This window comes from Pelecanus crispus, chromosome 7 (genome assembly GCF_030463565.1).
Source record: "Pelecanus crispus isolate bPelCri1 chromosome 7, bPelCri1.pri, whole genome shotgun sequence".
Taxonomy (NCBI): Eukaryota; Metazoa; Chordata; class Aves; order Pelecaniformes; family Pelecanidae; genus Pelecanus; species Pelecanus crispus.
In genome coordinates this window covers 50,392,440-50,418,495 of record NC_134649.1, presented here as the reverse complement: position 1 = coordinate 50,418,495, position 26,056 = coordinate 50,392,440, and the positions used below count along the sequence as shown (strand labels likewise).

General features: G+C 42.6%; 1 protein-coding gene across 1 annotated transcript in view; it reads right to left on the bottom strand.

Annotated features, from left to right (window-relative positions):
• The window catches only part of GRM7 (glutamate metabotropic receptor 7), a 303,787-nt gene that overhangs the window by 70,989 nt on the left and 206,742 nt on the right, over positions 1 to 26,056 (bottom strand). The window contains exons 6-8 of the mRNA XM_075713720.1: positions 21,874 to 22,014; positions 6,792 to 6,992; positions 1,752 to 1,891 (exon numbers count right to left, since the gene is read on the bottom strand). Coding sequence (XP_075569835.1) covers positions 1,752 to 1,891; positions 6,792 to 6,992; positions 21,874 to 22,014 — 482 coding nt within the window. The remainder of the gene's footprint in view (positions 1 to 1,751; positions 1,892 to 6,791; positions 6,993 to 21,873; positions 22,015 to 26,056) is intronic.

Sequence of the window (26,056 nt, the reverse complement as noted above, 5' to 3'; positions counted from 1 at the left end):
AGAAAATACGAACAGGAACTATCGCAGCAATGCTAATCCTGTGTGAGAAGTTACGACCCATAAACGAGTAGAAGGGAAGTTACTGAGAGAATCTCAACTACTGATATAACCCTGTAGCCATGAGGATATGAGGGTGAGGAAAGTGTGCTTTTTATGGCAACATTTAACACAACAACAGGAATACAAATCAAGCTCCATTAATTTAGCTTTAAATTTTAATGAATCCGGATGTGTAGTTTATATAAAGAAGGATTTACTCAATAAAATATTAATATTTTTGCTACAAGAACTGCAAATTGCAAGTTAATATAGTTTTCCTTAAATAGAACATCAGAAGTTCAAAAACTACTGAAATAGCATACAGCAAATCCAAATGAGCCAAAATTCAAGAGCGAAAAATTGTGGTCAGTCTCAAAGACTGGACCCTTGGTAATCCACATTAATTACTTCATTTAACAAAAGACATGAAAACATTAAAACCAAAAAGAGGAGGGGTCCTGCATTCTGTTACACTCCGAATGATGGTGTTTTGATCTACCTAGGTAGCCCACGGCTTGCATCCCAGCTGAAGAGCTGCATAGGGGGAATGGTAGCTCGGGTCTCCCCACAATTAATGGGTCTCATCCCCCAAGTGCAGCAAACATTATGCGGGGTCCACACACACAGACCCGAGGCACAAGCCACAGTTGCTGTGATGAACACTGCATTCCAGGTATGTCCTGACCGCCTCCCGAGTGCGTGTCAGGACTGGACCATGCTCACACAGCCTTCCCTTTCAGCCTGCACGCTATTTTCAAAGGAAATCCGGCAGCGGAGGCAGGGAAGGAGCCATCACACAGCAAGGATGGACGATGCCAGGAGAGGGAGCTGGTATAACCTCATGTGGGAACTTTAACTAAGAGGGGAAAACCCTTTTGTAGCAACTGTCATTTCTCTACAGGAATACCTTGATTTTATTCAGGGTCTGTTGTTGAAGAGCAGTCAAACTGAACCGAAAACACTGTCTTTGTGCTTTAATGATGGTCTACAAGGAGACAAATAACCATAGGTTAAACTGGCACTATTTCTCCATGTATTGAGGCTCAAACAACTTGCACAAAGTCAAGCAGGAAGCCCGAATCCCAATCTCCAGAGACCTATCACAGACCATCCTTGTACGGACGAAGCTGACACAAGAGTCTCCAGCTTTCTCAGCCACCAGTCATGGTTTTTTTCATCTGGGAAACATCAAAGTATCTTGGGGGTCTTTGATCACCTGCTCTTACATACTTGTTTTTCTTTAGGCATCATTACAAAAAGGCCATCTGATTCACATGGATATCTCTGCTACGTGCTTAAAAGTAACACCGGAAAAGTGAGTCACTCAAAAAACATTTAGTTTTGGCTTTCCTAAAACTAGAAAAACTGAATAACATAACTAGAAAAAACCGAAGAGCATCTGCAAATGAAAGCCCATTGGTTTCAAACTAAAATGCATTACTGCTTCATTTTCCAAGTTGGCAACTAGGGGCTTCAGACACACAAAAGTAATAAAATTTGCATGATCACCTAATGTCTCTATTAGTCTGAGGAGCTTTGGTACTCAGGGTACAGAGAATAGGCTGCAGGACAGAGTAAAAGAAGATAACATGAAAAAAAAAAATGCATTATATAGCTGTGAAGAAATAGTAAAGACCCCTATTAATTTTTGAAGGATGAAAGAAAACATGTACCTGACAAAAAAGTGCAAGCAGAGAATAAAATACACTCACGTTGAGCTGGAGGTCATCTGTCCACTGGCCGACGAGGCGGTAGCCTGGGGTGCTGGTGTTGGTGGTGTGGTACTGGAAGATGTCGTAGCGCCCCGGCGCATCACCGTTTTTGTTGAACATCACTGGAGTGCCAGCACTGCCTGGGGGAAGAAAACAAGACAAAATCCAACCAAACCACCAACAAAAGCCAAATCTGTCCAGTATCTATTTTATTTAGTCACAGCTGAGAGCTTTTGGATTGGCAACGCATTTCAGGCAAAGGTCATCTATCACCCCAGCCATCTAAAATGGATGCTTCAGGACACAGCGGCATCATCCTAGACCTCTTCCAGAGATTAATTATCACCGCCCAAACCTACTGACTAAAAATAAAACAAAGCAAAACTAGATCATCCTTACTTCACCCTAGCTTTGCACAAAGCAAGAAATATCAGAAGGCTTTTCTTCCTGCCCTCCAGCCTCCCTCCCATCTCTCTTTCCTCAGGGAGTTCTTTACTGAAAATCACTCCCATGAATGGAGCCTCTAAATGATTTCGCCCCCCCCGAAAATGTTCCATCTGCTTCTGAGAGATACCACTGTCAGAAGTCGGCCCAGGTCTAGTGAATCTTGACTAGCATCCAGAAATAGCTTCCTCCTCCACAATATGTTCTTATTCCTGTAATCAGCATGCAGTTGGGATGGAAAAGAACAGACTAACTATGTGACACCGCCACAAGCTGAAAAGTATCTCAGTCAGGAACAGTTCAGGATCAGGATCCTGAATTAACTTTATTTGCATATACTAAGGTGTCTAACACGGGTAAAGAAGTGCAGGGCAAGCAACAAGGCAAGGATACCCCCACAACTCTCCCATTGAGCCTGGTGCTGAGCAAAGCCAGCTGGCAGCCTGGGGATGCACCAATAGCTGAGCAATGGGACAGATAACGCCTGATCCTCAGGCAAATTCTCACCAGAACATCTACATTTTAATTACCACGGCACTAGATGCGAACCCTTTCTTAGATGAGAATTCAAAGCAGCATTGCATTTCCTCAGATCTCTAGGTGAAAACTTCAAGGGTGACATTTATTTCAAGACATATTAAAATAGGTTTCAGTAGGGTAGAGTAATATTGTGTCAAGATTGAAGATTATGACAATTCTCCAGCATATCTATATTCAAAGCTTCCTCCTCCTGCGTAACCCTTTTTTCCCTGAAGCAATGAAAAATTTCTCCTGTTGCAGCATTGAACTTTAAGATTATGGTTTTCTTCATGATTCCCATTTTTCACTGAATTCTAGTGAGTGAAAAAAGAATTGAAGGAGTGAATTAGCATAGTTTCCATTCTAGCACTGGTAAATGGTTTCCTGTCTATCCTACAATCCTCTAAGATTAGATACAGATTCAGTTCAAAGGCTGGTACAGAAAATCCCCTCACTGGTTCCGTAAGAGCACTAGGCAGATATTTATAGAACCATAGAATCATTTAGGTTGGAAAAGACCTTTAAGATCATCATATCCAACCATTAACCTAGCACTGCCAAATCCACCACTAAACCATGTCCCCAAGCACCACATCTACACATCTTTTAACTACCTCCAGGGATGGGATCAACCACTTCCCTAGGTAGCCTGTTCCAATGCTTGACAACCTTTTCCATGAAGAAATTTTTTCTAATATCCAATCTAAACTTCCCCTGGTGCAACTTGAGGCCATTTCCTCTCGTCCTATCATAGAGTCATAGAATGCTTAGGATTTATTTTCCTTCTATTCAAATTTACAAGAATTTTGCTCTGCCCCGGCAAGCACTTCAGAAACTGAATATTAGCATCTAGACTGCAGCGTCTTGCTCATTCAGAGGCTATGACATCTTCCGTTCCCAACAAACCAGCTGCCTTCTTGCTACACAGACGCAGAGTACGTGACACCCTCTCATCTGCAGGATGCATTCCAAAAAAGAAACAATCTGACTGAATTTGTAGGATTTTGACCTCTCAATCACCACAAGATGAGAAATGAGTTAATAGGAGAAGGACAGGGTGCTAGGCAGGTGTAACTAGCTAGGGTGTTTACTATTCAGCTCACATTTACTGCAGTTTGAGGACCTGAAGGGCTTGTAGGAACAGAATCCTTAGTTTTTTCACTGGCAAAAATACGACGACTTTGCACTTTGAGATTTTTCAGAATCTCACTGCATGAACACTTGGGGTTTTAAGTTTTCCATATTTTGGGCTTTTGTGTTCTCGAGCTAGTGTGACGATATCAAAATTCATACTGAGCTCCTAGTACAAATCCAGTCTCTCTTCATTAAAGCGTTGCTTGAGCTCTTTCTGCATGAATGTCATTACTTTTGCAAGGAAGAAAAGACTCCAAAAGCAGGTACAGACAGGATGATTTCAGCTGCGCGGTGACAAGGAGATCTATTACATGCAAAGAGGATCTCGAGCTCATGGGCTCAGGATGCTTGAAAATGGGCTACATTTTTTCTCTCTGGCACACAGTTTGGACAAAGCACTCCCACTGCTCTACTTTCTGGTTTTGCTACAAATTTAGGTAGCAGACTAGGAGAGCAGGATTTTAAGCATAGGCTCAATATTGCTTTCCAAGTCCTAACCTTCATGAGATGGAGTTGCACGGCTGCACCCGTGACTCAGGGAAGGGCAGGTTAAGATCAAGGCTAAAACCAAGACAGCTGACACAATCCCAGCAGTGCACTCCTCTGTCCCTGCCCTCCCAGCCATCACCTGATGGCCGAGGAACACGGAGGCACCAGCACCCATGCCCCAGGGGCTCCCAGCCTTTGCCAACAGGAATACACCACCCAAGCCAGCCAAAGCTTCTCTCATTGCTTCTTCCATTCCCTCATCCCTCTGCATTTTTCAGGCTGGCCTCATCCGTTTGGTGAGTTATATGATGGTGGTTTATCCTGTGCCACTGGGAAGACTGAACCAATCCACAGCAATTCTGGGAATTTACTTTTAGGTAATACCAAGAAGAAACTGGCTTCAGAGCACCTTTCCACAGCTCGAGGAATGAGCCCCAGGAGGGTCGCAGCTGGACATGGCGCCTGGGCACAGAAACACACGGGCAGTTATACACTATGAATACGACAAGAAAAAGCTAAACTCTGCCCCTGGATAATGAACCTTAAAAAGAATTGGTTCTTTTCCCACAGAAAATGCCTACACCCAGATAGCCAAGAGAAACAAAACGTTTAAAGCTATCTCAATTTTGCCACCATTCTCCTTCCTATGCTAAAAAGCAAACCACCACCTCAGTCCCAGTGCTGGACATGAGTTCCATGTATATAAACAAAGAAAAACACCATATGGCTGTGTAAATCAATCACAAATGGAGGGAAAAAAGTCATCTTTTAAAAGCCTGACCAAGGAAACAAAAACAAGGAAACCAAAGTTGGTGCAAACCAATTCTTGGAGCTGGACAGTAGGCAACATTAGCTGGACACCCAATTTCTCATAAATTATTTCTATTCTATTCTATTAAAATGATTAGATGACCGTCCACTATCTTTATATGCAAGAACGGTCAGGAGATGACCATGTACGAGCTGCTCTCGAGTACTAAAATGGCCCAAGTGCAATACTGTACATGAATGCTGTAATTCTACAGGAGCTTTGTCCTTTATAATTAACCTTCCCAAATGAGGAAAGCGGAACTTTCCAGACCTCCTCAGATCATTCATGTCAAAATTTGCTCCTGGCTGTAGTTAACACCACTTACTTCAAGAAAAGAAATTAAAACCACCTCATATTCACCTTGCTGTTTATAAGATGATTTATACAGGTAAGAAAAATATCCTTGGCACAAATAACCAAGCTTGACCACGAAATATCATCTGTGTTCCTACCTTTAAATCTCTCAGGTCCTACTGGCTATGTGTGGGTTTTGTTAAGTTTATATTCATAAAAATATTTATTAGTAGATCACAGCAGGGAACGCCTCCCTGGGCTGCCCAGGGAGACCGTGAAGCTTGTGCAAACCTCTCCTCCCAGGCAGCGACAGCCCTGGCTGCCTCACACATTTCAAACCCATATTTTTTCAGTACTTCCCTAAATCTGTTCTAAATATGGTTTTGGAGGTCTAACTTTTGGCTCCTGGTTAAATCTCAGATCTCTAGCTTACACATAGCTAGGGCGAGAGCAGTAAGACCTCCTGGCAAGTACATTAGCAAGGTTTATGAAGGGGAAATAACATCAGGTTGCTGTAATGTTACCTGCTGTAAGCGATCTGCTCTGATGCCTCTGGGCTGGTTGCAGGTGAATGTTTGTTAATGAAACTAATAAAGTTAGAGTAAAACATATAAAGGCAAGGAAATGTTGCTGATATGCATACACTGCAATAAAAATACATGATAGGCTGTTGTAGTGTATGAGACAGAGGGCTGGTATTGCAACCACCACTGCCACACGTGGGAAGCATAGGTGGATAAATGGTAAGCAGACAGAGAGAGAACATTCTCCTATCCACATTCTCAGGATGTTGCATCTCCTCCGAAGTCTCGCTAGAGGAATGAAGGTTGGAGTAACTACCCTGTCTAAACCACTTAGTTCTGTCTTGGCAAGCAGACCTGGCCCTTTAGCCATCCTCTCCCTCCTCTCGAGCACGCAGCTAAGCTGGGTCCAGGGTACCAGAATTTCATCCAGTCAGCGTTCACCAAGTACAGGAAACAATATAAATAACGAGGAAAAATGATGTGCTATGCTAACAAACTCCTGGAGTTTCAACAGGCATATTTAGTCAGAGACAAGCTCAGGCTTTTACCCAGCTATTTCTCCCGTAGGAAATCAGTCTTCTGGAAGGTATCCTAAAATAGCAGCAGCGATTTCTGTCTTTGGACAGTAGTAGCCTATTTGCCTTGGCTATAACACCATGTTTTCAATTAGATACTAAATAAACATGGTCTTCTGCCACAAACTCTAGCGAAACAATAAAAAAAGGTCTTGATCTGCATTGAATGAAAAACATATATAAAGTGAAATTAAATGGAAAAAAAAGCCACAGGGGTAAATATGCTACTGAAGAAGCAGTCTCAGCTCACCGTTGAAGTTAACGCTGCGGATGTACTTGAGCAGCTTTTTGCCTCCCGCGTGCTCCATCTCGGGGCAGACCCCCGGGTAGTCGGCGCAGAGGTCCTTGTTCATGTGGTGGAGCGCGTGCGCCATGGCGTACACGGCATCGATCACGAACTGGACCTTCCCCTCCTGCTCATAGTGGGAGTCTTTGCCAATTCTCTCCTGTCCTGCAGGTCAAAAACACACACACATATACAGACACACGCAGAAGGACAGTAAGGAACAGTATTTTCCTGCTATCAAATACAAATGAATCCTCTCGGAGCACGTTTAAAGAACTGCATCTTTTAGTCAATACAATAAAACGTTCTGACTTATGGTTTTACTAATTAAACGAAACCCAAACCTTTCTTGATGGTAGAATCATCAGTGCTTCTTCTTGCAAGTTATTCTACTGTAATCCCAAGAAGCAAATCCTACCATAATCACAAACTTGAAACTCTAACCTACAGGGACCATCTTAGAGAGAGAAAACACCAGACTCCGTATGCTCCCGAAGTATGTCTTTGAAAGAAGAAAGCTTTTAAAATAAAGCACAGCTGGTATTTTAACATCTGATGTTTTGTTCTGTGGCAAATCCCAGCCTCTAATTGAAAGACAGAGCCAGATTGAGGGAAGAAAGAATCACTTCAGACACAACCAAAGGGGCGCTCCAGAGAATTGAGCGAACATGCCTGCTATTAACGCCACCTCGGGAAGCTCAGTGTGTTTGCATTAACTGCGCACCCCGCTTCTCCCCAACCTGCAGAGACTGAAATGTCCTTCAGAATCCACTGATTGCCTTTAAAATATGTTAGCAGGCGAGAACTTAAGGAATCCAATTGACGCTTAATGTCATCCCAACTGCAACGGTGGGAAAGCAGTGCTTTGAAAGTCATTCCTTGATCGCCGCAGCGCTCAGCGTGTTAGAAACTACAAACCCTCTGCTTCAGAGATTTTCTCATCCAACAGGCCAAGGCATAAAAAGTCTGACAGAAGGGAGCACTTTGCAGATGGAAAACTGGAACACAGATATTAAACCCACAAGAGCCAAAAGAACTCAACAGCAGTGACAAAGAAGGTGAATCTAAATATTTTATGTGGTAGGCTCGTGCCTTAACCATTCTCTCCCTCTCAGACTTGAGATGAATATGTAACCTGGTAACATGACTATAAAACCAGGCAATAAGGTGGCCTTCGTGCTTTTATGGCTGTGTGAACTGCTAACTGAGTGCCTCTGCAATTAAGCAGCAAGCTAAACATTGTTTTCAGGGCTTAAGGCAAGGCACAACAGGTTAAGAATCAGGAATCTCTGATTTTTTTTTTTTTTCTTGAAATTGTCCACTTCCTTCTTGTTTTTACCTTGGCCAAATAACACCTGCATGATTCAATCTGCTCAGCTGCAAAATGTGTGATTATACTTACCTATCTCACCAGGGTTTCATGAAATGTAATTACTGCTTGTGAAGTGCTCTGAACTGCATCTATGAAAGCAGCAGAAGTGCAATCTATTATTTTCCAAGGGTGGCAACACCACATCCCACTTGTTCCGCCCGCAGTATCACACTTCTTTCTAACCTCACATTGGTCTCGATCACCTTCCTGCAGTACCTGCAGGTCTGGGTACTGCCAGGAGCTCCAAGAAACCAGCCGTCAGAGTCATCTCTTGCAAATATTTTAGAGACCTTCAATCAAAGCGAATGCTCAGTTGGAGGATACGAGTGGGGAAAATTCCTTTATTAACATCTTTAATTAGAAATAGGGATGAGTGAATTTAAATTAGCTGGTTGATACCAATAAGGAAAGGAAATCAAGTTGTTAATGACTGTGAGAACTAATGATTTTTAACAGAGACAAGAAGCCCATTTTCCTGTTGCTGCTCAGCTAACACGGTTGTATCTCCTGCTCCTGCGCTAATGAGCAGCAGCGTTCCCAGCACCAGACCCTGCTGTCCAGAGCCAGCCCGAGCCTCCTCCCTCCACCGCAGCACTGGGCTTGCGGAAAGCCATCATCGGGGAGCAGCCCCAGGTCTTCTCCACCCTGACTTCCCTTGGGGCACTGTCTATCAGCCTGAATCATTTTCTAGCCAGCCTACAAGCAAAGTTTTTCAAGTTTTTTTTTCAGCTCATAGAAGAAAGGCACAGCGGAGCTGCAGTCCCCTCCCGCAAGTCACACTCAGCAAAGAGATCCAGCCTGTTTGCAATAAAATCTGCTCATACGTCTCACCCCTTCTCCTACCCTCAAGGTGGCTTCGTCGAGAAAGTTTACACAGTTCTGGTTGGTGCTTGCAGCTCTGTCTGGAAATACATATACACCATGCTCGCTCTCTCAATAAATGTATATATTACATTACAAATATTTAAACATTAAATGTCTATTTAAATTATAATTAGTAAATATATAATTAACGTTTATATAAATATAGGGTTTATTTATAAATATATATAAAATATATGCACACTTTTGTGTACATAAACAGTGTGTGTATATACACCCCCCCAGGGTGTGTGTGTATATACACCCACAGAGAGTATCCAGTCCAACAATATGGCTCTCAATCCAACAGTGAGGGTGTAGTTAACACTCAGTGACTTCAATTAACTTGTTACAAGTCAACAAGGTCTAGGAAGAATCCCACTTTCTATGATTTCTGCACTATTGCAGCGTATTTTCTATATTTGATTCATTGAAAGATTAGACACCCAAAAGAGGAACTGACCTACATCACCAAATGCCCATCAGTCCCAAACAATCCTTCGTCATCTTTGAGTGGAGAGGTGGTGGACCAGAATTATGTATAAGCACGGAGAGATCACCACCTTCTTAGAGAAATTCTACAAGCACAAAGAATGTCTAAATATGTTCACAAGTGATTTGCTTGAAGATAAGCAAAGACATAATCCCCCTATATGAGCATATTTAATTATCTACACTTTCCCCCCTTTTTTCTCTCCTAATTACCAAACTGCACCATTGACATCTGATCCACTCAACCTATGAATTATGTTTGAGATACCTTCTACGAAAGCCTCTCAATTTTAAACCTCAACTACGCTGGAAACACTGAAATCCTGCAAATGATTCAACAGGGGAAGAGAGCTCCCAGACTGTGAAGATCCACGTACTGTCCTTTTCATCATTTCACTCCCCTCTCATTGATTACAGACCTTATTACATTTCCAGGCCCTGACAAGGAAAATGCTTTTAAGTGGTTTCAGCTCAGCTACATAACCAAATTAGCAATGCAACAGAAACGCATGCCAAGGGAAGTGAATCTAGGATTGAAATGCTGCACACAAACAATACTGATTAGGCATATTAAGTTCCAGAAGCACGGTTGGCCAAATGCACAGCAGAAAGAAAACCTTTAGCAGTGAAGATATCTGTGAAAGGAACCTGAGCAAAATCCACTTAAAAAACCAAGAGCAATATTATCAGTGTCCAAGTATGAAAATAATAAAGATTTGAAAAACAATAGAATTTCCAGTGACAAAATTGCTTTACGCTGCTGAAAACAGCCATTTAGTTGAGCATTAAACATCAAGAATTTGTGTAAAGTCCAAGCATGGAGTTAAATGTAACTACCCACCCAGAAACCATGCATGAATTTGTACAATTAGAACAACAGTGTGCTATCCTTCATATAAACATAACTTGTGTTACCTTTTAAAGAGACTACTGCATTAGAAGTTTAGCCCAAATTTGGATTAGCAAAGAACCTGCAAAGCAATTGCCATATTTCACATACGTCAAATAATCTTCAGATTTCAACACTAAAAATAAAATAAAAAAAAAAAAAACTAATTAATGGGCCTAACTGAACAGAGCGTTCCCTCTAGTTTACATCAAACTACCATCGTAGTAACCCAGTGAGCAGTAAATCAGGCCCAAAGTCCATTTTCAGACAGGGGCACACCAAAGCGATGAGCACAATTTTAAGCCCAACTTCAACATTAGCATGGCAAATATTTTGCCCTCTTGGATCTGGCTGAAGAAACCGAGCAGAAAGTTTCACCCCATGCTTCAGGAATAGCACCTGTATATAGGGGTGCATACAAATTCAACTATTAACCACTCCTGGAAGAGAAGGAAACCCACAGAAGTGATTAGCTTCTTACAGATAGAAGCAGCAATGCCGGTGCTGTGTGCCCCTCCTGGCACAGGGGCAGCCTTGAAGCCCCAGCCCAGCCACGTTAGAACATCGTGGGGGCCACAGGGGAGCGAAGCTTGGTGCAAGAGAAAGAACCAACAGAGGAACTCAGGAGTTGGGTGCAGTAAGAAACCACGCAACCCTCCATGCTGTCGGAAGACAACAAAAAGCACAGAAGGTAAACATAAACCCCTTTTGCACCGTGATGTGCAAATCTTCTCTTCTTCTCACATGCCCCTGTCCTTTAAAGGTTGTTTGTTTTTTTTTAAACTTGGTGATCTTCAGAAGCCATGCAATAACATTATTTTCTTCAGCAATGAAGTAGCTGACACCCGAGACACATGCACACAAAGTGATTTCAAAGGAATACACTTTTGTACCATGGATTTGAAATGGAGTACCTTGGGATGTCAGAAGAAGGATGAAACACAAAAGCAATTTATTGACATGAGCATTTTTTGCTTCCAAAAGATCTATTTGAAGGTGATGACAAATAATTTAACCTCACTTCCTACTAGAGTCTCAAGTGCTCATCATCGTGATTCCTAAGAGACTGAGCAGCTAGGTCTCTTGCTTCAGGCAAATCTTCACAAGAGAAAAATAATGCAACAAAGAGAGGAAAAAAAGCCCCAAACCCAGAGTAGTGAGAATACAGAGAGAAAGAAGTCCTCTTGTACAATCTCCTTCAGATGACACAGAAATGAAATGCAAGTTTAAGAACTCCTCGTCACACTTTTTGCATCTCCATAAAGGTGATGCTTAACACCTCCTTGCATGGAAAAGGAGCTGACAACATTGTTTTTCACATTACATTTGCCCAACATCTCTCCTTCAGTTGATTTTTCTGGACTTGTCGTTGATCGTCACATAATGTAGGGGATATATATATATAATGTGTTGCAAGGATAATTTTTATGGCATATAATTCAGACAGACAGACATCAAAATCCCATTTCATTGGTGCTTACATTAGATGAATTCAGACATTGGTTCAGTTTCTGAAGGATTAAACACATTTTCAAAGGAACTTGCATAACAGCACTGCTGAGAACCCAGTGACAGTCATCATTAACAAGAGATTTAATTTAAAGATTGCAGAATGCTCACAGTATCAAACAAGCAGCTATTATTTGTCCAAGTTCGAATTCAGCAGCTGGTTAAGTGCTGACAGAAAAATATATACTCTTCATCCATCTCCAGCATATTTAGCATCATTAGAAACCTGATGCCTGTGAGCAAAGAGACATCCATGATGCAACAGCTACAATTATTAGTCTATAACCGTGTAAGTGCCCATATATGCTATTTCATAATGACACTGCAGCTTCCTCCAGCTACACACTGTGCGGAGAGCTCAGCCCGTGCAGCTGCAACAGCTGTACTTGTGGCACTCCAGCAACATGCACAATAGCACAAAAGAAATGGATCCATCTTTAATAGACAAGTACATACGTCCAGGGCTCTCCAAAACAAGATCAGAGCTATTACTCCTCAGATATTCAGTCATGGTGTAGACGCTACTGTACACACAGGAGGTGTAAAGTCTGAAGGCTTCTCCAAATAAGCTCTTGATTTGAAAGTAGCGGAGTACGAGAGCTTGAGAAAAACTAACAATATGCTAGAGTAAATATTGTCATTTAAACGAGCAGAGTATGACAATCAGGCCTCTTTGCAGTATAATCCACGTATTGTCATTTTACAAAGAGATACAAGATCCAATAATACAGCTATGTAGTTACAGCCATCTATCCCAGCCCACCCTAATTCGGAAGATCTCATTATAGACAAAAGCCTTTATCTGAAGACCATCAATCCCATCCCCCTGGATTTTCTTGGGGAAAGCAGATGAACTTTCAGGTTTCTACTGCTAACCACACAAGAACATCCTTCTGCGCTAAGACAAAATTTCAGCCACAAGATCATCTCCTTCAGGCTACGGTGAGCTGAGCCAGGGCAGCAGCACGGCCCAGGAAGGGCAGAGCTCCCACCTCCCTAATGCTGCGTGCCACGTCTGCCTTATTTCTGACGGCTAGAGAAACCTCTCCCTAACTCTGCAACCTCCAGTGTCAGCGTAGCTCTACAGCCTCCTGCAACTCTGACGAAGGGAGATAGCTTCATATTGCACAACAAATTTGGACGTCAGACCAATTGTTCTATGCCCGTAACATGCAGGGAAGCCTTTTTTAACTAGAAATACTTTTTTTCTTAAGTTGATACACACCTGAGCCACAGTCAGACACCTGCAACAGTAGATATACAGAGCTACAGCTGTACTGAGTGGCTCTAGTAACACTACTAAAACCCACAGACAGCAGATGTAGTCAGCTTTAACTATACTTAATCAGCCAATAGTCTCTAATCAAATGTGGGAAACCAGGCTCTCACAATGCCTTACAGCATATTCCTCATTTAGGAGAGAAAAAAAATTCCTATCCTGTAACCGGTCTTCACTCGTAAGTACTACAGTAAAACCCCAAAGGAGCACAGTGCAGCAGTAAGTCCTACTGAAAATTTGTTATTCCAATACCAGAAACAACAATATTACATAGTAAAGATCATCATCATCAGAATTCAGCAGTTTACAGAAAACCTTGATGCAATGCGTTTTGTGAAGCTACATCCACTTCCATCTGTCAGACAATGATTTTTTTTTTTCCCTCAATTACACTGATTCAACCCACCGTAACAGTTTGTGTTCTCAGGTGTGCATGTGTATCTAAGGGAATAGATTTTGGATTAGAAAACTGACCTAATTTTCTCACCTGAGATATTTTCTGTGCATTCAACATTCTTATTAAAACATATGTAATAGGTCTCATTTATATTCCAATGCTAAAGTACTACAGTCATATTAAAAAAAAAAAAATAAAAAAAAATCATTGGCGCCAGGCTAGCTGACACTGATGTAAATCACAGACACTTTACAGCTTTATATTGCTAGCGTGCAAATGAAGAAAGCTTCCTGTAGCAATAATTGCCAGTGAAGCCAGTGATCAAGCACATGTATAGAAGAAGCACTTTTTAAAGACTAGAAGGCCTAAACTGGAGCTATATTTATATTTGAGCACTTGGGTAAAAATGCAGTTTGCAAATAGAGGAATATGTATGTAAAAAGCGAGAAGACAGTCATTGAATCACAGGGCTTTGTTGGCAAATCACCTTGGCAATCTAGCAATATCAGTGATTCTAAGAAATGTATTTCTGAAAGATAATAGAGTTTAGAAATCCATAAAACTGGTTTACCTTAAGAATAAACTCTTCAAGGTTGGTTTAATGTTGGTTGAACCAACCATTGCAGGGTTCTTTTAGGAATTTCAGGTATATATATTTTGAAGTAATACGACACTAAATGAGATTAACTTTTTGAAACAAAAGCATGGAGTAAGCTACAATGCATACTTGGACAATTTAATATTATATGGAAAATATTTTGTTTAGAAAGAGTTGCACATAGCCGGTCAACTTGCAAGCTGATGCATAACATGGTTCGTTTGCTCCTAAACTTGTGCACATCACATCCTTCAGAAAAAAAAAAAAAAGTTGACTGTTTTTTTTTCCTCATGGGTGTTAGCACTGATACATTTAGGCAGTCTGAAGATTGTTAGAGTATTTACAAAATAAGATGCAATAAATCTAGTAAAAGAACAGAGAACTGAAATCCTGGGTTTCAAATTTAAATCGAACATTGGCTAACCATGCTTGCTCGCGTAAGTCTTGGTGTCTCTGAGCTATGGTTATAGCTGTATTGGCCCAGAGATGTTAGAGGAGTCACCCGAAGATGAGCTGGACTTGGTAAAAAGCAGTTTATTGGAGAGCATATTGTTTAAGTCGTGAAATGCGTCCTGGATTTTTTTTTTTTTCCACCTTGAACATTGCAATTTGAGAGGGAGCCTATAACAAAATCATGGACAACTTGAAAGACAATCACCATCAGAAAGAAAAGAAAAAGAAGAATTTGTCAATGGAAACATGTTACAAAAATACAGATCAGCCACTCACTAGCAAGGAAACATTATGTAGGTGTCCAGAGAAAGAAAGGAGGAAGAGGCAGGCCATACTAGCAAAGCAGGAAAACAACTACCTAGACCACTTATTTACCTGCATCAGAGCTCAGGATGTAATTGAGAAGATAAATTTCCCATCCTGGTCTGCCCTTTAACCTTCTTCGTAGCTTGCAGGGCAAGCAAAAGAAGATAAATTTCAGTCTTTGCCTTTTCTGCACTGAAATATTATATACCTTCACACACATGCATTAACACACATTTCATACCTCGGAGCCTGGAGGAGAAAATGCACAGAGCAATCTCTGTAACAAGAACTAACCAAAAGCTTTTTTGCTCCTGCCTGTGTCATCAATCACACACCACAAAATCCTGGGTGAAAGTCCACCCCGAGTCACCGGCAGGTAAATCCTGCTGTGTCCAGTGGCAGCTGAGAAAGGGTATCCGAGCCGAGTATTTGACCTAAAGCAAACTATTTTACATTTTGTATACAGGATCCATGACAGCCAGCCTTATGTTAAGTATTCCCATATGTCAGCACCTTGACTAACCACTGCTTGGGACCAGACTACGGTTTAGGACTACTGCCTAGGCAGGACTTCTTGTAGATGACGAGTGGGCATTAACAAAAGGACTTGGTTTGGTGGAAAGATCTAATATCATTGGTCAAGATTTGGGGAAAAAAACCCAAACAAAATTACCTGCTTATTTTTTTAAAATGTGTTCTGTAAAAAAAAAAAAAAAAAAAGCAAGAGAGATAGCAACAAAGCCTGGACCTCCACAGTCTTAGCTGCTCAAGCACAGAGCTTACAAGTCAGTCAACTTGCCTTTGTGTCACACACGGAGATAACAAGGTTCCCCCACCTTTATGAAGCAGAGCTGCAGAAAAAAATTCATCTTGATGCACAGAAAATTGGCTGATAACGAAGCGGAGCTGACTGCACCACTCAGCCCCTGCGCAGCTTTAGAAAGGCCTCTCAAGGCACGCTCATGTTGAGCGCACCCACGACACGACAGAAGGGTTTTCAAGCTGCAGATTCTTGGACAACAGTGTATTGTGGATGGTTTGGATCCTCCAAAACCTGCTTTTTCTGAGGAATTGTAGGCATCTGCTGCAGGACCCAGCTGCAGCGATATCCCCAAGCCTTACCACGAGTAGGATGAGGGTGCTGAGAAGAGCCGGGAGCTGCCGGCGGTGCAGCCCTGCGCCGCTGCCTGCCAACGCCGGGCAGCTTCCCGGCGGAGCGCCCGTTTCAGCCTTGCGTCGTTTGTATAAACCTGCCATCCCGAACCTTGAGCAGCGCTGGAGATGGAGCACCTTCTGCACTCACAGCCCTCCAACACCGTCAGTGGGAATCAGTCTAAATTTAGCCCCTCTTCCTGACATGATTTATACGGCACTGGGAACAGTTAAGGTCTTCTGACACCCTCAAGTCCAACAGATATTCATCCTAATGAATACCATAAAGCTGTTCTCATAAAAAGTGAATCATGCACACCATGGCTCCTGGCATTTGTTTAAAAAAAATGCTTTCGCTATTGGCCATCTGCCATTAAGTTGCTTGAAACATCTCAGACGATTTATTTTTTTCCTGAGATGAGGAGTGTTGATAGCATTTTGAAAACTATTTTTCGTTCCATAGTAAATTGCACTTTGCTAATCTATTAATGCACTAGACCACTTTTTGTAGTCAAATTATAAATAATATTCGGATATCCTCAGGGCCTGCTATTTGATACAACTTTTGTTTCTCATTATTTTTCTTTCCCTAACATATGGCTTCATAGCACAAGCCATCTTGACTGCTGGTGAAAAAACAGGCAGGATATTGCTATTAGCTCCCTTATCCTCAAAAAAAAAAAAAAAAAAAATCCTAGCTACTGGTATCATTTCAAACCACAGATAATTAAGTGGTTTGCCAAAATTATCTGAGCTGTCTTCCCCCTCCCCTCCTTTTCCATGGTCATGAAACACAGTACGGTGCCACATGTGGGGTGACATGCCAAATCCTGGGTATCCAGACTTGGGCTCCCGGCGTTTTGGAGACATGATATATTTCTCAGACACCATTTGTTTTGAGAAAACCTAGACCAAGCGTAGCTCTCAGCACTCTGTACCCTTCAGTCCCCTCATACAAAAAGCAGTTACAGGAGATTCTGACAGACATACGGTACATGCCGCATAGCTTTACAATAAAATACAAACATACAGGATAACTATTCCTTTGCTACTTTAACCTCTTCCTTTACTAAATGGCAATCTGACCTTTTGGTCCCTCCCTGAACAGCAGTTGCATCCAAAGCAGGCTGAGACGCAGGGCAGGACATTCGCGGATCTTGCATCAAGTCTCTGATGCGCATCAGAGCATGAGGTATCCGCTGCCCAGCTTTAGAAGCGAGTGTGCGTGTATACACACGCTCAAATTACTGCCATTTTTACTATTTCTACCCAAGACACCCGTGTCCTTTGCTGAATTTTAATCCTACCTTGTAACATTTTCAGATGAGAGAAACTCCTTAGAATAGCCTTTCCTGTTTGACGCTCCTTACATTTTAAAAGGGATTTGGCCTCTCTGAGCCACCAAATCTTTGCCCAGTAAAATCCTGCTGATGGGGGCAAGCCCCCTCACGGCATCGCCCCTCCGCCGTGCCCCCTCCAGCCTTCCACGGGGAGCCGGCAAAGGCCAGGGCTCAGAGATGCCCCAGGGTGAGGGGGCCCAGGGGCTCGCCCCCTGCGCAGGGCGGCACGTGAATTTGCTCACGACGAGGCTGGACGAGATGCTCCCCGGTGCCCTGCCCACCGAGAGCACTCAGAGTCCTGAGGCTGCTCCTGCCTACACGCTGCCCAGGAGGGTGAATGCGGGTCCTTTGAGGCATTTTCTCTTGTTCCAATTTAAATTCGAAACACAACTGTCCCTCTTTTATGAACCCTTCTGCTGAATATTTGTCATAGAATCATTGAATCATAGAATTGTTTAGGTTGGAAAAGCCCTTTAAGATCATCCAGTCCAACCATTAACCTACACTACCAAGTCCACACTAAACCAATCAAGGGTAGACCAGACTGAACCATGTCCCCAAGTGCCACCTCTGCCCGTTTTTTGAACACTTCCAGGGATGGGGACTCCACCACCTCTCTGGGCAGCCTGTCCCAATGCTTGAAATGCTTGACAAGCTGTCACTTCGTCTTGCAGGGAGATTCCTCCCAGCATTTTCTTCAGAGCAAGTCATTGCCTGAGCCGTCATCTGGGCTGTACCTTCAGACGGATTACACTTGTAGATAATTAGAAAAGCTCTCCGAGTAATCTACATTCTGATAAATGGCATCCAAGGTGACATCACGCTTATATCACTTCATTAAGTCTCCTGGAGTGTAAGGCTATCTGAATTCAAAGCCACGTCGAATAAGTGAAAACGATCAAGCGTTGCAATTTCCTTTTCAGGTAGCGTTACACACCAAGGGTCATTAAAAATGCAGGCGCTCTCGGTATTGCCCCTGTGTATTCCAAGTACTTGCATTTCTCTTTGGCGTACAGCTCCTTCTGCCACAGGTGAGTGCAGGTGCTTCTGCTGGAGCAGGAAATATTCCCTGCCCAGAGGTGGAGATGTTATGGTTGGAGCCGGCAGCACCCACGGGGCAACCATGCTGATGGTTGCTCTTAGCGGAGCAACCTGCAGGCACGCTGCCCGGAGGTGGTACAGTGCAACACTACTAAATATTCAGCGCTGTATATTTGGTTTCGATAATCACTTTGAAACTTATGAACAACCTGGTTCATGACGATACATACAAAACCCCCTTGTTTTATCATCTGTTAATTCTAACTCCTTAAATCTCATGGCGCTGGCAGTATCAGTACAGTGTGGTTTTGTACAGGAAAATGTCTTCAGCTGAGCTCACAATCGAAGCCCAGAGCCCATCTCTGCACGTAACGTGTATGTGGGCAGAGCACTTGGCACGGCTCCCTTTGCAGAATCACAGCTATGCACTACAGTACTATTCTCTTCTGCAAGAGAAGTCGTTTTCTTCTGTTAAGCCTTTCCTGGAAAAGCATATTTTCACCACAATGCATGGCACTGCAAGCTACTTTTTTCCAAAGTATTCCTACATTAGCCTGACGTGGCCTGTTATGACTGAGGTGAATCTCTGCAATATTCTTAAACGTAAGCAGCAAGAAATAAAACAATGAACTGTCTAAACCCAACGCTTGTTCCTGTTATGTTGTTTCAGTGACTACAGTAGATTCCCCATAAAGTTTGATGAAGTGTCCGCAAAAGCAGACCACTGCATTTCTCAAGGGCAGAGGCACCAACGCCAGGGCCTGGGCAAGCACAGGAGGCAGCACCCGAATAACGTTACACCACTTATTGCATGTGGAACCGACCCCTCTCTTCTCTGGGGAAAAGCAACGGACTTGGCCATTTCTGCTTTGTGCATACGGACCGCTTTGCAACGGCCTGCGTCCCAGCAGGAATTATCTGCATGACATTATAGGTGTCCTGGCCAGCAGTGCAACTTAGCAGCACTGGATCATGCCCTGAACGATGCCAAAATAAGTCAATTGCTAAAAGCAGCGTTAGTAATTCCAATAATGTGTTGTATTTAATCTTATCTAGAAATAAAGTAGGGTGGGCTAAATGTATTTTCATTTTCTCATTCTACATCTCATCCATCCCAATCAGGGAAAGTTTTTCATGCTTAAATAAATATAAATGGCTTTAATGCAGAAGTTCTGCATATAGAAATATTTCGGAAAGTTGCGATATGGAAACGTCAGTTGCCCACAGGGTGCCTTCTTGGAGAAGCTTTTCTTCTTGATCGTAGTCTGCGGCCACGAGCGCTGAGCTGCTCCGTGCAAGCATCTCGATTTGGAGCGCGAGCCTCCCACACCTCACGCCGGTGCTCAGGAGCACTATTGCTCTCAGAAACCGATGGCCTGTAGCCTAGTACCTCACTGCATTACAAATTACCAATCAAATTTTAAAATAACGATGATGATCATTCATAATATTATTACATCAGTGGGACATTAAGACTCTCCTACTAGCAATATAATTCAAAGGTAATGCTTTTTCTGATGCACAATTTACTTCAGTTTGTAGAAGAGGGAAGGAAGATGTCAGGGCATGTCATTTTGTGCAATATTGAGCTATAATGCGGTATTTCAGTTCGATAGGGTAAGTTAGCCATCGAAAATAAATGTTTCTGCTGGATGTGTGCCGCGGGAAGGCAGAACACCATTTCTGCATTCACATCAGAAAGCTCAGGCTGTGAGCAACTGTAATAAAATAAAGGCATAAACAATAAGGGTGGTAAGACACTTTTAGAAATTATCCTGAAGATCTTTTAGCAATTTTTAGTCAAATTCCAGCCTTCGGGGGAGATTCCAAATGCCAAACTTAACAGCAGTGTATTCCCAGCAGTAACTGCAGTTTCCACGCACAACACTCCTACTCCCATCCATGAATTGAAACCAAAAGCAGACGATTTGAAATAAGGAAAGTTTTCAACAATTTTCAATCAAAGTAAAACATATCCTCCTATGAACTAATTTCCTTTGATCAAAATTCAAGGCAATTATTCAACAGAACACATTTAAACTGCTGCTGTGAGAAATTAGAAGGAGAGGGACGGAAAGGCAAAGGGAAGCAAGGGCAAGGCAGCCGTCGGACAGCTTTACCGCCTGTAGCACAGGAGTTTTTTTCTGGCTGAAGCTTACCCACTGCATTTTAAGCCCTGAGCAAATACCCCAACCCCACGCTACAGAGATTCATGCCACAAACACAGGCTCGCTAGGGACCTGGCACTCTGCGGGCAGACTCTGTACATTTTTGAGTTTTAGAAATATTTTTTCTAGACAGGTACCCTCAATCTAATACCTTAATTCAGCAGAACCCCGTTAAACTGGCAATGCTGCTATTGTCTCTGTGGATCACCTGGTAGCACTTGGTCAGGCCCGCGTCTGAATGACTCCAAGAACACACGTCTCGCCCACCGTTTCCTTTCAAAATAAACTCTTCGAGTTTAATGAACCATATCACCCCGCATCATGACAGTCGTTGTGCTGAGAAGTGCGTAACTCAGTTAAAAACTAAGTCACCCCCACCAGTACCTAGGCATCTCTGTAACTAAAAATAATTCCTTGAATCTCCATGTGATCAGAAACTGGAATTCCTGGAAAATATGGTATTTTAAATGGTGGGCGGTACCTCATAAAAGGAAGAGAGGAGTGAATCTGTCAGCCACCAGAAAATAACAGAGGTTAAACAAGGCGTTACTAAAGGTCGGGAGCCTCAGTCACAAAGGCAGATGGTGTTTTCTGTGTTACTGAGTTGAGGCTGCAAAAATTTATTTAACCCCAATTTCTTAAGTAACATCAGTGAGAACGAAAATCTGATCAACAATTGTGTGGTACCTAAAATGAACACATTTCACTCTGTGCTAATACTTCCCTACAGGTGCATCTCCCTCAAAAGGTAAATTCAGACGCGCACGGTTAGTATATGACCGTGGGCAGATGGTGCTTTGGCACAGTAGATGGCCAATTTGTGATCTGCAGAGGGGTGACAAGGCATAAGTTGTGGAAATACTCCCCATCTAAAACAAACTAACAAAAGACCTCCAAGCCACCCCACGCTCAAAGAAAAGTACTTCTGGCTCCCATGGAAAATATTGATTTTCCTGCTGGATGGAAAGCCAGAAAAAGGAAGAAAAAGAAGAGTGTATTTTTTGACTCTTTCCGTCTGCTTCTCTTGTCCTGCAAGGCTGATGCTGCTGTTCCATTTTCTCTACAACCTGCAAAAATTCAATTTATTTTTTCAATCTGTCTCCAGCCAAGCTTCCTTACATCAGCCATGCAGTCATTCTACCGCAGCCCACGTCCAGCGGCACGAGGAGGGTGAAGTGGACGAAGTTACCTGTGCATTTACGGTCCGTGTCTTCCTTCTTTGACCCGCTGATGGTTAACTTGCAGTTGAAGTTCTCCTCCCAGTACTCTGCAAACCACACGTTCCTTCGGTTGTTCTCCAGGGTGCGGGAGGTAAAATAGGCATCGAACCCTGGAGGAGGAGAGAGGTAGAAAGCTGAAGTCTAGCTTATACTGCTCATGAAGCGCTGCAGCCTGAAAAACAAGTACTCTTGTTTTTATCTTCAACATCCAGAGCACGTTCACGTCTCTATCCACACGAGATGGCCGTGGAAAGGAAGTCTGTTGCACGTCCTATCTGCTCAGCTGCATCTTGCAAGCAGATTGCTCCTAAGCACGAGGTATGAAGCTAGGTGAGGTATATGTAAAACAGAGATTAATATAAAAAAGGGTTATAAGCAAAAAGTATGGATTAGATATAAACCAATAAGGAATGAAAATAAATGATATGGTGCAGCTGGTGTTAGGCTGAGCTCAATACAACTAATTTTGTAATTAACCTTTCCACACCTCCAGAGAAGGCAGTTTCATCTCCCTAAACCGGCCGTTATCCGTGCACCTTATTGTTTTTGTAGCATGTATTTTTCCCTTAATTTCCTTTCACAAAGGTACAGATAAACTCCGAGAGCACAACTTCTAAGAGGCAACTGTGAATCACTGCGGTTTCGCAGATGCTGGGACTGGACATCCTGAAGCGTGTGTGTGGGGGAGATTTCCTCCCTTAGACCTGCGAGATTCGGTCTGCTACTGAAGCCATGGAGCCACAAACAGCTTGCAGTTCTGCAAGAGTAGAAATGACATACAACCCCAGTATTAAAATAACAGGGGAAAAATGTCAATTTTTTAACAGCTGAGTTGAGTAAAGATATCTGAAGCCCCCAAGCCGCCTTTTTTTTCGAAGCACGTAGTCCTCTGTATTCACTGAAACCAACCACATAACAACTATCGAATAACTGCGTCGCAGTGACTGGAGTTTGTAGCTTTCATATGGCTCTTAACCATATTATATCTCTCTGTAGCACCCCACCAACTTGCCAGCAAATAAACATTTCTTGCTTTGGATTGCTTTATTTTTTTTTTGCCGAAACGTGCATCACCGCATATATGTATATATACAGCTGTGTATAAACGTGTATGAGTGTACATATAGCAATTAAAGAAATGGTTATCTAAAGGCTTACAAACCAAGAGGGCAAATAGAAAGAATTAAAACTGTACTACAAAATTATACAGTTTATTAAATCCTGATAACAAATTAGATCTGCCACAGTGTAGGGATTTTCTCTATCAAGTTTTCAAATTTTATAGTTTAGAACCAAGCCAAATAACCTTTAACAGCTCAGACAATGTGCTTTTAAAGATCTTGCTCATGTTAATGGATTTTTCTCACGATACAATACGGAACTCTGAAGCAAATACTTACTTCCCCAACAAGCAATGGTAACATCACATTGCTGGCTGCCCTGCACGCTACTGCTTCACTTCGCACTGTTTAAGCACTCTTCTCTCCATTATTCTCTTTCAAACTTGAGATAACTCCTTAGAGCCCAAGGAAACCTTTGCGCATACAAATAATTGCAAGTCGAGAGAGAGATCTCCCAAGCACGAGTACTATGGCAGAAACCTGCCCTTGTTACCGCAACGACTAAAGCTCCCTTGAGAGCACGGTGTGACGAGGGACTCGAGCCAGCACCCGTCCCAGCGGGGGTAAAGCTGCTCCCGACAGACACCGACGGGTCCCCAGGAGCACGAGAGCAGGGTGAGCAGAGATCACCACCCTCCCTCAACACCATTTTTATCTGATTACAATCCCCGTATACCTCTGGTTCTGCTGGGCAAACAAAAGATTTGCATGAGGACAAATAAATTGGTGCGCATCTATGCACTCATACGTGACATCTATTGTCTTTTTTAGTTTTTGTAGCTGACGGAAGCTGTATTCTCTCATCTGTTCAGGAGGAAGAGTACATGGAGTGACACAGCCAAGCATCCTTGGCATAGAACATGGAAAAGGTTTATCACCTCTGCACCAGAGGCACCATAAAACCAGGCAATCGTTGTTCCACCCCTTTAGCCAGGTTACGTACTCCTGGGAAGCTGAAATCCCTGCTTGGTTTTAATCTGACAGTTCCTGTGAAGTAAGGGGGTTGTGCCCATGCTCTTCCGAGAGTTGTATCAGTCTTATAACAAGCATGCTCGAGCAGCAGGATGTTCACTACTGTTACGAGAGCCGAGCAGTATTCCTAAGTCTTTCTAGTTATCTGTCTTTAGCCTGCAACGAGCAACATCAGAGCTTTTGCTGAAGGAGACAGTTTAGATCCAGTATTTCTCACGTAACCTTCCAGAACTGCAATCCCAGTTCAAGTTCAGGTTACAAAAGAGTTTTTCCTTTTACTAAGAAGGTTGTTGAGGTATTCAAACTATGCAAACCTGAAACCTGGATAAAGCAGACCAGTCATAAAGAGGACTTGAAAAATGCTGGTTGTGCACTGAGAGGCTCGAAAGTAAATTATCCGGCATCCGAAAAGTGCAAATCTGTTGAAGGTGCAAATCTCAGAATATCTATTTTGTCCCTTTACTTGGCTTCCCAGCTTGTACTACCATTGCAGAAGCATGTGGAAGCACAGAAGCAGCAAGCTCTTAAAGATACTAAACCATCTCTCTATAATGCATGATCGCATGGTTCCTTTTGACTTTGCAGTTACAAATGACAGTAAATACATATTCCATTGAAAGAGAGGAGAAAGTTCCTTGCACCATAGCCAACAATTTCTCTCACTGAAATAGGTGGGTAAATTGACTCAGTCTGGCACTCCACACAATGACACTGAGTCAGAGGAAGAACATATGGCCCCATTAAATTAGCATAGCAATCCATCCAGCATAGGATAAAAATAGACAGCATGCAAACAGATGTTTTCAAATAAGACAGACGATTACGAGCAGGGTCAGTCTGTCTCCTTGTATTAGCTTGGTGTACTATTGACCCAACTATAATACGTATTTTCCTAATTCCGAGCCCACTGTTCATGACTCGCATCCAAAGCCCACTGCTCATAAGAAACAATGTACATCATCTCCAAAAAGTCAAAGTAGGAAAATAAGTATTGGGGTCTTCCAGAAACGGCCTGAAAGCAAATTAAAATTGCGCCTGCAGCCTCGCTAGAAAATACGTGTAGGTGTCTCCTGCAACAAATAGCTCCGGATGCTTCAGAACGACGACAAACCCGAAGCAAGAAGCCATACCCACTCGGTGCCGCGCCGTCTAGCGGGAAGGCAGCACCTGAAGGACGGCAACCAAATCATGGAAACCTGCCGGCAAACCACCAAGGTGCGGTAGGAGAAAACGCCAGTGCTGTATTTAAACGCTACCGAATATTTTAGTCAACTCCAGATACTGTATGCCTTGTCCAGCCCTCAACATGCTTTTTGCAGCTTGAAAAGAAAGCTTTCCAGAATAAAACTGCATGAAGCTGCAGGAAAAGGGCGACCTGTGACGGCAGAGACCCCCGCTCCCCTCCAGCTGTGTTTATGCTAAGGCAGGGACTTACCCTGGGTTTCCCACATTTTAGGGAAATTGTTTAATAAAACTCTCCTGCCACAGCTGTTCTTGTTAACTAATGACAAATTAGCGACTTATGAATGTTTCTGTGCACAGTCTCTAGAAGAGGACAGCACAATTCCTGAACTCCTGAGCTGGTGGTTTCCTAAGGAAAATATTCACGTGGATGGGTCAGAAGAAAATTTAGAAAATACTCTTAGATTTTTAGGTACTTACAAGCTAAACCTGCTTTTCTGCAAAACGCTGTGTATTAGTTTTACTTATAATTAAAAGAGCATTTCAAAGGGGATATTCAGTCATAAGATTTGCAATATATATATAGCTCAGGAAGAGAAAGAGTGTACCTTACCAATGTGCCAAACTATCTGACCTCTGGGAAAAGTGCTCTATAACTTAATAAGATAAAATCAATATGTCTTGATAAAACTGTAACAGAATTCCATAAGAATTACTCTAAACCTTTACAGATTTAATAACAAATAATAACATTGGCATTGATTTTTTAACGATCCCTCTGCATTCTCAAGAGGGAATATAGATCCCTATTAAAGAGCGTACATTTTTTATCGTCATTGTCCATTGATCAAGACAAGCAGGCAAGTGACTGACAGAG